Source organism: Protopterus annectens, chromosome 1.part1 (assembly GCF_019279795.1).
Source record: "Protopterus annectens isolate FY-2018-M chromosome 1.part1, PAN1.0, whole genome shotgun sequence".
Taxonomy (NCBI): Eukaryota; Metazoa; Chordata; order Ceratodontiformes; family Protopteridae; genus Protopterus; species Protopterus annectens.
In genome coordinates, this window is record NC_056726.1 from 1,893,529,268 (window position 1) to 1,893,543,950 (window position 14,683).

A 14,683-nucleotide genomic window follows, 5' to 3' on the forward strand; every position below is an offset into this window, starting at 1 on the left:
CAGCACACCAGAACCCCTTAGCTCTGCTTCTCCAGGTCTGAAAATCTCTTCAGTATCAAGTTACTTGGACCTGTGGTCTAAACAAAAACCTTCAGGTTCAGAAGACATACCTCTCCCATAAATATACAAAGCTATCTTTGGAAGCATTTATTTCTAGTCACCATTCTGATTGGTGACTTCACTGAAGAACATTATGTCCTATGATCTAGAAAACTGCAACAGTTAACCCACTGCACAAATGTAGAATATTTGCTCTCAAAAATATCTTTTGACCATCCCATTATTGTCCACAGGTTCATAGCTGAATACTAGATTAATGACAACTAGGGGTCTTATGGGTAAGTCTAGCCAGAAAACCAAAATGTGATCCACAAAATTTTCTGTATAGGGGGTGATTTACTGACTACCTCTATCCATTGGATACATAGGTGCCAGACCAGGGGTGAACTTCCTATTACCCATCCATTGGTCCAAGTTGCGCTTAAATAGGGATAGGGAGGAACTCTTATTCACATAGATAGGGAGCATGCTCCAGACAATAGGAATTTTCTGAGAAACATGTCTGTCTCTCAAACATTTCCTATTTAAGTTCCAAGCACAGTTTAGGTCTTTTAATTTAGTAGTTCTGATGTTGCTTATTTTGTGAATGTGCAAAAGGTTCATCAAAACAATGTCCAGGGATGCCTTGTATGGCAGGCAAAAATCACATCTCGGAAGACTGCATGATACTGAGTAAAGAGACAGGGCTTTAAAGCAATTAGTGTAGGACATTTTGTTTACTCCCTGTATTAGTTTAGTAAGGAGCATTCGTGGATGTGTCATCTGTTGCATGTGTCTCGCCAGGTACATACCAAAGGGGGTATTATACTGTATGATGGGTCTGATGATGGCCAAGTACAGTTGTATGATGACATCTCTGGACCTAGATGCCAAGCCATTGCTTATAAGTTGTGCAATGCAGAAGGTTATTCATACTGCCTTGGACACATTTACTATCTACATGAGTTCTCAGATCCCTGACCACTGAATCAACTTTTAGGGGTGTTTTATTGATGACATAGTCACCCAGGGCAGTCAACTTCCCAAAGGCACTATAATGCATTTCTTGGTATTGTGTTTTAAGCCATGGCTTTGGCATCAAGAGTTTGCTTGTTGTGTAATGTGTTAGACATTCCTGTAGGGTGTTCTCATCTTGAGGGGATTCAATGACTGCTCCCAGTTTGCAATCATCGGTGAACTTGTTTTGCCAAGGGCCTTTGAAATTGGCTTTGACATCCAAGAAATAGATGAAAAACAGGAGTGGACCTAGCACAGAATCCTGTGGGACTCTGCTGGTGACTGACCTCATTGTGGAGGTGGCCTCACCAATTCTAACCTCTTGGGTCCTATCAGTGAATCAGTTTGATATCCACTGCCTTAGTGACCTTTTCAAATATGTCCACCAGATTCAGTAAGCATGACCTTCATTTGACAAAGCCAAACTAGGATGGATCCAGTATATGGAGGTCTCCTGTGTCCTTGCTGATAAATTCAATGATGATAATTCTATCCATGTCTTTGCAAATAAGAATAGTTAGACTAAGGGATCTGTAGTTTCAGGATCTCGTGACAGTCTTCCCTTATGAAGACTGTCGCTATACTCTATTCTCACAAATCCTGTTTTAAGACTGTAGTTAAATAATGACTCCAGAGGTCCTGATAAGTCATATTTTAGACTGTTCTGGAGGTATCCTGGGATGTTATAAGGGCCATTGATCCTGTTTTCTTGGCTTTATCAAGGGCAGCCAGTACATGCTCCTATTTATATTTAAAGGGGATGTGTTTGAGGGTATTTCTTGGGAGATGGCAGTGGGTGAAGGGGTAAAGCTGAAACTGAATTTGTCTGCTAACAGGTTTGCTGTATCACCAGGCTCTGTGAATGTGGCACCATTTAGCACCAGTTCAGCAAATTGCTGTGTGCTGCTGCTGCTGCCCTTGAGGTTTCTCACATAGTTGAAGAAAGACTTATGGTTATCCTTCAACTTAGAGGCTATCTTAACCTCAAAGTTAGCTTTGCTTGACCTACTTAGCCCTCTTAGTTGCTTACTTAGTTTAATGAAAGAATTTTATCGTTATAGGAATTACACTTCCTGATTTTTGTCATATTTTTGCCTTTTGTTGTATAGCATGTTTAATTCGGGATGCCACAGGGTGGTTTGTTTCTGGTGCCAGTCTAGAGCTTATTTCTAGTAAGTGCAGCAGCCTCTATCCAGCCATTGACATGGTTTTACAGAGTTTCTGAGAGCAATTCAGCATTGTTTGCTATGTTCTCTGGGTTTGTAGCGGCATAGAATCTTGACAAACAGATCCATGTAAATCCCCTGTCACTGAATGAAGGTCTTCTTGGATATTTTCTAGGTGCCATTTGTCTTATTTATCTATAATTTTGTAAAATAATTGACTGTATCTTTGTAGTTGTTATAAAAATATATAAAAACGTTAACTCTTTCATGTGTGTATACTCCTCTACTGTCTCCAAAGGACATAGCTGAGCTGATTCTACCTTCATAAAGTTCAAATACCAAAGGTGTACTGTCAGCATAGCCAGCCTTAGGCATAGGCCAACTAGGTGGCCACCTAGGGCATGCTCTAGCAGGGGCACTTTTCCAGTAACCTGCATGGTATAGGCAAGCCATGATGAGGGCACAGGGTGGTGTTGGGGGGGGGCACTATGGAGACCTTTTGCCTAGGGCACCAGTTGACTAAAGGCCAGCCCTGACTGCTAGAGTTACATTGCAACTGAGCCTGTAGTAAAGCTAGTTGCTAGAGAACATTCTTTCCTTTTGTTTGAACTTTTTTGCACAGACCATGTCAAAAATTGCCAACTGAGATGCATGTTAACTACCCACTACTATACACTCTTGATCTTACTGCATCTGTCTAATTTTCCGTGACATTTTTCTGTGAAAACTCAACTCCATGGTGTCCTTTAGGAGTAAATGGTGTAAAGCTAAATTTCCTTCCCAGATTACAAATGATAGTGAAGAATTATTGACTCACTATGACAATGCATACATGTAATATTATACTTAATGCTCATGAAACTTTTCAAAGTTCAAACAGCTTCACAACACAGGCAAAATATTGCTATGAAAAATTAACAAAAAACATTGATTTACATATGCAACTGTAAAAAAAAAGAAAGTACCGAACAGATTCCCAATCCTATTGTATCCTCATTTGTTAATTTTGCTGCTGCTCTCTCCAATTCATCTACAGCACACCAGAACCCCTTAGCTCTGCTTCTCCAGGTCTGAAAATCTCTTCAGTATCAAGTTACTTGGACCTGTGGTCTAAACAAAAACCTTCAGGTTCAGAAGACATACCTCTCCCATAAATATACAAAGCTATCTTTGGAAGCATTTATTTCTAGTCACCATTCTGATTGGTGACTTCACTGAAGAACATTATGTCCTATGATCTAGAAAACTGCAACAGTTAACCCACTGCACAAATGTAGAATATTTGCTCTCAAAAATATCTTTTGACCATCCCATTATTGTCCACAGGTTCATAGCTGAATACTAGATTAATGACAACTAGGGGTCTTATGGGTAAGTCTAGCCAGAAAACCAAAATGTGATCCACAAAATTTTCTGTATAGGGGGTGATTTACTGACTACCTCTATCCATTGGATACATAGGTGCCAGACCAGGGGTGAACTTCCTATTACCCATCCATTGGTCCAAGTTGCGCTTAAATAGGGATAGGGAGGAACTCTTATTCACATAGATAGGGAGCATGCTCCAGACAATAGGAATTTTCTGAGAAACATGTCTGTCTCTCAAACATTTCCTATTTAAGTTCCAAGCACAGTTTAGGTCTTTTAATTTAGTAGTTCTGATGTTGCTTATTTTGTGAATGTGCAAAAGGTTCATCAAAACAATGTCCAGGGATGCCTTGTATGGCAGGCAAAATCACATCTCGGAAGACTGCATGATACTGAGTAAAGAGACAGGGCTTTAAAGCAATTAGTGTAGGACATTTTGTTTACTCCCTGTATTAGTTTAGTAAGGAGCATTCGTGGATGTGTCATCTGTTGCATGTGTCTCGCCAGGTACATACCAAAGGGGGTATTATACTGTATGATGGGTCTGATGATGGCCAAGTACAGTTGTATGATGACATCTCTGGACCTAGATGCCAAGCCATTGCTTATAAGTTGTGCAATGCAGAAGGTTATTCATACTGCCTTGGACACATTTACTATCTACATGAGTTCTCAGATCCCTGACCACTGAATCAACTTTTAGGGGTGTTTTATTGATGACATAGTCACCCAGGGCAGTCAACTTCCCAAAGGCACTATAATGCATTTCTTGGTATTGTGTTTTAAGCCATGGCTTTGGCATCAAGAGTTTGCTTGTTGTGTAATGTGTTAGACATTCCTGTAGGGTGTTCTCATCTTGAGGGGATTCAATGACTGCTCCCAGTTTGCAATCATCGGTGAACTTGTTTTGCCAAGGGCCTTTGAAATTGGCTTTGACATCCAAGAAATAGATGAAAACAGGAGTGGACCTAGCACAGAATCCTGTGGGACTCTGCTGGTGACTGACCTCATTGTGGAGGTGGCCTCACCAATTCTAACCTCTTGGGTCCTATCAGTGAATCAGTTTGATATCCACTGCCTTAGTGACCTTTTCAAATATGTCCACCAGATTCAGTAAGCATGACCTTCATTTGACAAAGCCAAACTAGGATGGATCCAGTATATGGAGGTCTCCTGTGTCCTTGCTGATAAATTCAATGATGATAATTCTATCCATGTCTTTGCAAATAAGAATAGTTAGACTAAGGGATCTGTAGTTTCCAGGATCTCGTGACAGTCTTCCCTTATGAAGACTGTCGCTATACTCTATTCTCACAAATCCTGTTTTAAGACTGTAGTTAAATAATGACTCCAGAGGTCCTGATAAGTCATATTTTAGACTGTTCTGGAGGTATCCTGGGATGTTATAAGGGCCATTGATCCTGTTTTCTTGGCTTTATCAAGGGCAGCCAGTACATGCTCCCTATTTATATTTAAAGGGGATGTGTTTGAGGGTATTTCTTGGGAGATGGCAGTGGGTGAAGGGGTAAAGCTGAAACTGAATTTGTCTGCTAACAGGTTTGCTGTATCACCAGGCTCTGTGAATGTGGCACCATTTAGCACCAGTTCAGCAAATTGCTGTGTGCTGCTGCTGCTGCCCTTGAGGTTTCTCACATAGTTGAAGAAAGACTTATGGTTATCCTTCAACTTAGAGGCTATCTTAACCTCAAAGTTAGCTTTGCTTGACCTACTTAGCCCTCTTAGTTGCTTACTTAGTTTAATGAAAGAATTTTATCGTTATAGGAATTACACTTCCTGATTTTTGTCATATTTTTGCCTTTTGTTGTATAGCATGTTTAATTCGGGATGCCACAGGGTGGTTTGTTTCTGGTGCCAGTCTAGAGCTTATTTCTAGTAAGTGCAGCAGCCTCTATCCAGCCATTGACATGGTTTTACAGAGTTTCTGAGAGCAATTCAGCATTGTTTGCTATGTTCTCTGGGTTTGTAGCGGCATAGAATCTTGACAAAACATCACCTAATTAAAGGTAATTTGCCTTGGAATAGTTCCTAACTGTTACTGGTTTTAATGGGATTACACAGTTGATTTTGATTTCAAAGGAGACAGATCTATGGCCAAACTTACCAGGAAGGACACGACATTGGCAAAGTGCAGCATTCTCCAATATTTGTGAACAAGAGGTCTAATTTGTTGGTGCCTCTAGTGGGAGTATTCACAGTTTGATCAAAGGTGTTCACATTTACCAAGTCCAGAAATCTCTGTGCCTGTTGATTTGAGGCCATGTAGGATTCACAGTCTATAGAGGAAGTGTCGCTTGAGTAGGATATTAGGTTGGATAGTATGTGTTTCCAGTAGGTCCAAATATGCATTGTGAGCTTCTTCGGACATGGGACATACTGTTTGACAACCCTAGAGGTATTCTTGTTATTGATGTATATTGATTTATTGAGATACCTCCACCTTTATCCCTTGTCTGTGCAGGTACTGGTCTAAAAGTGTGGACTGCTCTGAAACCTTGCACTGCCAAGGTACTCTCTGATTCTTTAAACCATGTTTCAGTAACTGCACAGATGTTTATATTCTTGAACATGAAGAGGGCTTGGAGGGAGTGTATTTTTTTTTTTTAATCATTTAGGCTCCTGGCACTACACAGGAACACCTGGAGGTTCAGTTGACTTGATTTTGATATGCTGATAGGTTTATCATTTTGGGACGGTTTAAAAAGTGCAATGTGGGTGAATAAAGTTTTATTAGTATTCAAAAGCCAAGAAGGGAAAAGTGCAGACCACCCTTGGGAAAACAATGTGCTCTGTCAACCATGCCCCCCAAGGTGACAAATATCGGATCCCCTTACAATGAGTTCTCGTCAACGTTTTTTTTTTTTAAATGCATCCAGGTACAACTGATAGACTTTTTATTTGAAAGTAAACTACAGCCCACCCAGTAACTTTCAGGCAGTTTGAGTTTAATTTACTTCACAGAAGCATTGCTTCTGATGTATCTTAGATGTTCCATGCTATAAACCACTCTACACTTCCTCCTTAGTAACTTTTTATTCCATGGACCTACAATCTGATGATTTTCTTTTTGTCTGTAATAAAAACACCAGTGCTGTAAGGTTCTTTGCATTTTAAGTATTTATTTACTTTTTAATATTTTGGTCACTGGGTTGTCCAACAAGTCAGAATCCCATTTTCAGTGAAGGGCAGGGGATAAGATTTGGTATGAATTCACAAAATAACAATGGCATCTTTTCAGGGGATACCTAAGGTGAGTGCATACCATCTACGAGAAATTTGGTTAAGACACAGTGGAACTTCCTCTACTCTTTTTGGTAAGTGCCGTGAGACCTTTTACATCCATCCGAGCTACCTCCACCTCAGGCAGATGGGATTCTAGTTTAAATGTCCATCTAAAAGGGGGCACACTCAGGTTTGCAACACTCCTCCTATTCTACACTGCAGTGTTAATATTGGAAAATTAATCCAATTATCTGGTATAGGAATAGAACCAACAGCTCTCTGCACTAAAGGTGAATATGTTACTTTTTGAGCTACTGAGACTGCAATAAAATAAATAAAACAAAATACTGGCACAGAAATGAACATACTGTGCATTCAAGATTATGTACAAGTAGCTAAGTTAAATACGCACATTCGTTATGTTTTAGAGTTGAGGACAATTGCGCATCAGATAGTGTTGTTACGAAGCAGTTAGCAGCAAGGGGTTCCCGGCTTTGGTTCTTGGTTGTGGTGCTTTCTGTATAGAGTCTGCATATCCTCTTTGTATTTGCGTGGGTTTCTTCTGGGTACTTCGGTTTCTTCTCATATTCCAAACACATGCTGTAGGTGACTTAGACAATCTAAACTGGCCATAGATGTGAGTGTGCATACAAATGTGTGGTGTATAAAAACTCCCGTAGCAGGGCTAGCCGTTTGGTGTTGTAAACCTTAACTCTAGATGATTGCCACTGTTAAAGTGACACCCCAACCCCATGTGTACAAATGGGAAAAAGAGGTTGTAGATGGATGGATAGAGTTGAGGACTAATCATATTAATAATATAAATACAACTGAAATATGAAAAAAAGCTGAGTAATCAGTGTTTTTGTAAAGAAGTGATAACACATTACACAGTTCATAGCTTCTATAAGGCTGACATATCAACTTCTCAGCAGGAATGAATGATGCAACCAGGTCCAGGATAATAAAACTGTAGATACTGCAGATATAATAGAAACGAGGGTTGTCATCATATCAGAGTATAAAATTTGACCAGAAATGCATTTTCCTCATGAAGATTGTTAACTTCCTGATGGAATGAAGTTCTTTAGGTAGAATGTTCTGGATTGTCATCATTTAGCTGCACAGCAGAGATTGCCTCTAATGGCTGAATGGTCTCATTCATTGTAAAGGTTTTCCTCTAACTGGCTTGGACATCTGATGAGGGAGAAAGTTTTAACATATTCAAGGATTCTGAGCTGTCACACAGAAATAAGGGCTGATACTAACACTCTACTTGGCCATCTGTTAAAATTCTGACTACCAAAGCTGTGATCTCCAGCTTAACATAACTGTACCTGAAAATGTAGGGAACATAGGCAATACATACTATCTCCAAGGCTGTAGTTTCTTGAGGGACTCTCCTTCTTCAAAACATAGGAGTCTTGGTGTTAGTATATACAAGTAGCAGACAAGGAGGTTTAACCCCCACACTGAGATGTACAGTTGGGCATAGTGCCTCTACCAAAAAAATAAATCTTTAATGGTGTAACAGGTGGTTATGCAATGTCCTGTTTTTCAGTTTGAATAAGATTTTATTCTTAGAGTTTCAAGACTCCAAATTTCAAATCTTGTGTGAATAATATTGCCCCCCCCCGAAAACAAACACACACACACACACACACACACACACACACACACACACACACACACACACACACACACACACACGCGCGCATGCACTCACACACACACACACATGCACACACACACACATACACACATGCATGCACTCACACACACACACACACACACACACACACACACACTTGCACTCACACAGACATGCATGCACTCACACACACACACACACACACACACACACACACACACATGCATGCACTCACACAGACATGCATGCACACACACACACACACACACACACACACACACACACACACACACACACACACACACACACACACACACTTGCTCCATTTCCCTGCAATGTAAGCACTTTACATTATTCTCCTCTGCCGTGATGATCTCTGAATTGCATGACAGCCTGCAACCATCTTCAGATATATCCAAAAGTGGTTTTATTATTGCCTTTTAATATATGACACTAAAATGACAGACATAATCTCTTCATTTGGATCTTATAGATAAAATTGAAACTGAAAGTTTTAAAATCATGTCCATGAACATTTATCCTTTGGAAGCTGTGAGTTCAGTAAAGCTTCCTTGTGTCATTCTTGATCAAAACTTGCTAGCTAAAATTGATAAAAGAGGAGTTGCTTTGAAGGTTAATGACTATATTTCAACTTGCAGTCTGAATTCTACAAACTTATTCCTTACCATGTGCATCTACAAAAAAAAAACATTGTAATAACTCGGAGCTCAGGATTTTTGTATCAAAACTGGAATAAGTTACCATTCTCACTTCATCAGAATCCTATGAAATTCCCTTTCTGGAATGCTCTTTGCAATCAATTTTCCTTTTAAAATTCCTGCAACTGCAGCATACGTAACATTTGAAAAAGCTGAATATATCCCATTCATCCATCCTAATAAGTTGCCACTAGTGTGCTATTTTTTATTGTTTTTTTCCCTCAAAATCTTAAATCATTCCCCAAGATATGAGTTGTTGCATAAATTAACTATAACCAGACCACAACTATATAGTAAGATCGCATACTATTTTCAGATAGTTTGAGTTTCAGTTTTTAACATATTCTTTTGTATAATTGTGTATACTATTTTTGAATAAGGATTAATATCCACGCAGAGGAGCAATGATGATCAAAATTACTGCAGTGAAACTCAAATCATAGAAAGCTATTAATATCAACATACATAAAAATCAAACCAATAAGAATGAAAACAATAAAATAAAACACAAAAGAAGCAACTTTTATGGAAGGGCAAAAAGGTTGCACAGACAAACCATTCAGCAAATACTGCAAGAAAAACCCAGGCAAGCCCAAGTCCTTAAAAAGAACCAAAACATACTTGTCCACAACTTATTGGGTTTGACTTTATTCACCTGAATTTAACCATAATGACTTAAAAAAGTAAATTTATGGATATTCTGAGCTGAAACACTTGGAAGTCCTTATGAGGTCATTTGCATATATTCCATGGGCCTCCATTACAAGAGGTTTAAAGTATCACACAGGCAAAACTCTTGTTTGGATTTGTTTTTTGTTTGTTTTTTTTTTTGCAGTTTTTATTTTACTACTAATGTCTGGGTGTGGCCTTTTTACCTTTTGTTTTGGAGAACTAATTCTTGGTACATACAAAATCTAAAAAAACAAAAAAAAAAAAAAGCATAATTTTTGAAGGGGGTAAGCCCCCATGCACCCCCACCCCCAGCTAATTGTATATTCTAACTCTGAGATGGCTGAATCCCTGGGGAAAGGGTCTATTCCCATACTAGGTACTGCTGATCTCTCATCCTTTTTGATAATTTGTTTAGTCGATCAAACTTGGTCGGTTAAACAAATGTTGACCAAAGTGCCATTTTACAAACTTCATGGCACATACACATGCAAAAAGGAAAAAAAAATCTGAACTATATATATATATATATATATATATATATATATATATATACACATATGTGTGCGCATGTGTGTGTGTAGGGGTTGTATATACATACAAATGTATGCATTATGGAAAGTGGGGTGGTTCTTTGTTTTACTATGTAAACTTATGTACAGAATTTCTGTTTCCATTCCATTGCTATATTGAATGAGTCATGTGTGAGGGCATACAGAAAGGAATGCTGAGATAAAGTGAATACTTAAAAACAGTAGTTAAGTATTGCAGATTTCATCAGCAATGGTGAGCATTTATTGTAGCTTACCCTTTCTTGCTATTCTGACACAGTTGATCCTGGTTTCCTGAAAGATAAAAAGTAAAGTATTAAATGTGAAAAGTGTTCATCTATAATTTACTTAACAGAGTTAACAATTTCCCTACCAGACAGAATGTAACAATGCATTGTGGTTATCCAGTTATTTCATCAGCTAAAATTATTCATTTTAATAACTGCTCTTCCAAAATATTAGTATGCATTTGTGATAAATCACAGTTAAAGAAGTGTGTGCCTTTGCAGGTGTGTGTGTGTGTGTGTGTGTGTGTGTGTGTGTGTGTGTGTGTGTGTGTGTGTGAAAGTCACAAATAGGTTAGCAATTAACTAACAGCTTGTAATACTATGTTCTTTTTTCAACTACATTATTAATCTTAGAACCTAAACGCTGCCCACCTAAGAAGTGTTCTGACATTAGTGTGTTGTTCTGACAATCTTGGAGGCAAAATATCTAAACTGAGAACTGTGATATCAATACTTTATTAATAGAAAAAAAGTGTTCTAAATTCCAAAAATGTAACTGAAAGGAGACGCGAACAGCCAGGCACAGCTAAGCAATATTTTGTTGTTTTGTGCCTGGCTGGTCGCGTCTCCTTTCAGATACATTTTTGTAGTTTTCGTTTTGGTTCTCAGTTATTAATGTGTTATGTCTCATTCTAAATTGCATTTTTTCAGTGCAAATGAAAAATGTAATTCTAAATAAGGCACCAAACAGAATGGTAAATCACATATTCCAAAAGGAGCATTAAAAGATAATTATCCATTGGATTTAGTAGTTCTGTAAGTTATTGTAAGGCTTAGTTCCCTTCCCATTTGTGTAACTCATAGTGGGAGCTCATTGGCAATAGTATTGCTGCAATTGTTCAATGTCATCTACCCTAACTCAATTTATTGACAATGCTGTCATGATCTCAAGAAAGGATCATATTAGGAAAGTCACGTGCAAAACGTGGAAGCAGGTTCAAAATAATAGCAAGAACTTCCACGCTGCATATGACTCATCAACTATGTAGGAAAATAAAACAGAATTGTCGGACTAGCACTGGGGGGGGGGGGTGCAAGGAATGTTACTCCGAATGATGGAATAGCGGGAAAAGTGTTAAAATAAATAATTTGACTTGCCCTGAGCACTTGTCTATCTGAGCAGCCTAAACAGCTTGTATCAGTGATACATTACCAAGTGGGGGTAGCCCAGAGTTTGATCGATTGGGAGTAGTTGTACTTTTTTTTTCTTTTTGTTTTGTACCTGGCAGTTATGGCAGATAAGTAAGGCTATGAACTGTTAAACAGTTTTCTCTTTTGGTCCAAAGTTAGACACCCTTGGCCTTCATTTGCCTACTGTCTGACTTGAGCTAGCCATTTAATCAGACCACCTGCATGCCCAGTACCTACATATGAAAGGGAATACAGTCATTGCAGTATAGCTATAAGATCAGGGTCTCAATCACCTCCAGTTTATATAATCTCTCATTGTCTTTAGTTTCCTCTAGGTAAAGTAGATTCCTTCCTCCACTCCAAAACATGTAAATTGCACTGATTTGTTGCTTGCACAGTTTAATCATGTATCCCAAGTTGTGCCCAAACAAATCTAGTAGGATTATCCCATTAACAAATAATTAGCATAATTTATTTTTAAGGACATTCTCCCTCTGTGCTTGTCACCCATTAGTCCTGACATCTACTGGTCATGTGTCCATTTATTTTACTTCCATGGGAGAGTCCATTATACAGATGTCTGAGCTGACCACAGTGGGAGTCATTATCTAAGCAGCTATGGAGGTGTCCTTGTCCTTCCTGCCATCTAACAATGTGAACTATGACAGAATTTTTAGTTAAAGCCCAAACCTTTCAATTTAGTGGACAATATAGGCAGCTGTGTCAGCATTAGGCCTACTATACATTCATCCTCTATGTATGTGCTTCTACCTACATGCTCATGATAGCTACCATTACAGGGTTATTAACTTAAGCCCAGGTTCCTGCTTAAAGTCCACAGCTTTGTCACCTTCAAGTCTCATGTGGTGAGGCAGTCACTACACCACTTCTCCCTCCCCCAAGTGTAGTCAAGCAGGCATTGTCTGCTTACATTTATGCTTATGTTTACCATCCCATCCCATGCTGAGCTTTTATAATGCCTGACTGGCTGTTTTACCTTGGGTCATCTGGGACAAGGTCTTTATCCCAATATGCCACAACGCAAGGGTAACTTAATTTAATGTGTTACTCCCTTTGGGACTATTCAGTTTCATGGGTTCATAGGTGATTACTAGGCTAGTAACCCCATGTTGTCTTTTTAAGCCTGGCCATGCTTCCCAATGTGAGAATTAAACATTACACCTTGTGTCTGTCAGGTAAGTACAATCTTTCATATGGAAGCACAGATAGTCTCTCATTCTATTTCACAGAGATGACAAAAGTGAAATATGTTCCTTGTTATTTGAATGTAAAAGGAAGATGCTGCCCACTAAACATTGAATAGGGGCTAATCATCACATATTACCTTGACTCGACTAAGGTCTTTAATAGTATTCCGCATTCTGTCAACATTGGCATCCATTCATACTAAAAGCAAACATTTATGTATCCCACTAAAAAGTGAAATGGCTCACTTACAGAAGCCAATCAATCAGGACTGGGGTACAATGTCCTCTAAAAGCTTGTTACTAGTGGGTCCCTCTAGAGATTCTTAATAAGACTGCTTCTTTGGGATATTTTTAAACATGGAGCTATCATCGACTCTGCAGAAGAGTCTCAGATTCTTCAAGACGACCTAGAAAGAATAAACCTATCTTGCCAGGACCACCATCTAAAACTAAATATCAAAAATGTAGTATTATGCCCTTTTGGGAAAGACAATCTTCCATTCATATGCCACATTAATGGCCCAGTCCTCAAAAGTGAAAAGATCATTCAGTACACCTTTGTGCAATGCAACATATATCTACTGTTGTCAAAATGTTCTTCTGCTTAGCCCACCTGATCAGCGGAGTTATACCTACTAGTTCCAAGAAGTTAATATCTGTCTGTACTCCACCCTCATTAGACCCATAATATAATACATTGCTTCTTTTGGTACATTATGGAGTACTGCTCTTTGAGGACCCCATCCATCATGGAGTACAGTTCTTTGGGGACCCCACCCATCATGGAGTAAAGCCCCTTGTGGACCCCATCTGTCATGAATTACTGCTCTTTGGGGACCCCCTCCATCATGGAGTACTGGTCTTTAGGGACCCCATCTGTCATGCAGTACTGCTCTTTTGAGACCTCATCCATCATGGAGTACTGCTCTTACATTCCCTGCAAAAGACAGAATTCCATTCCATGCATATCACCAAGGTCAACATGGAAAGGAGCAGTTTGTTTTCTTACTCCTTATTACCTACCAATGGATATGTTTGCTTGACCCCAGTCATGTTACAGTGTACCAGTTATCCATGGGCACACTAATAAGACAGCCTTTTCCTGTGGGATTTCCATGACAACAGATATTCTTTTTTGACATTACTCAGGATTGCTTTATGGCAGCTTTTTCAAAACTCACATAGGTGAATCTTCACATAGATGAAACAAAGTGATTATATTTTCATCTCAACAACAACAAAACACAATGCAAATAAAAGTTTTTTGTGGCACCCACACTTCAAATGTGGGGTCATTAATTCCCATACTTCCTTTGCTTTTGTATGCTAGTGCTAGAGTTGTACAGTCTAGGAAATAAAAGAAAAAATCAAGCAGTTTGGATCATTGCTGGTGAACAAATAGAAACCATACTGACAGTGACAGAAAATGTGATCAAGGAGAGTAATAGATTGTGAAATAAAATAGGACGAGTTAAAACTTACTCGGTTTCCACATGACCAAGTATAGGAAAACCAATAATGAATGACTCCACCTTCAGTTCTCAGCAGTACATTAGCCAGTGAGACTCACTATATTATTTCAAATGATATCTTGGTGAGTGGATGAGTAGCCACTAATTTACTCTGGGGTGACTGGT

At 38.9% G+C, this 14,683-nt stretch overlaps 1 protein-coding gene across 1 annotated transcript in view; it reads right to left on the reverse strand.

Annotated features, from left to right (window-relative positions):
• Positions 1-14,683, reverse strand: part of PTPRU (protein tyrosine phosphatase receptor type U) — a 4,710,560-nt gene that overhangs the window by 1,738,323 nt on the left and 2,957,554 nt on the right. The window contains exon 13 of the mRNA XM_044089740.1: positions 10,678-10,714. Coding sequence (XP_043945675.1) covers positions 10,678-10,714 — 37 coding nt within the window. The remainder of the gene's footprint in view (positions 1-10,677; positions 10,715-14,683) is intronic.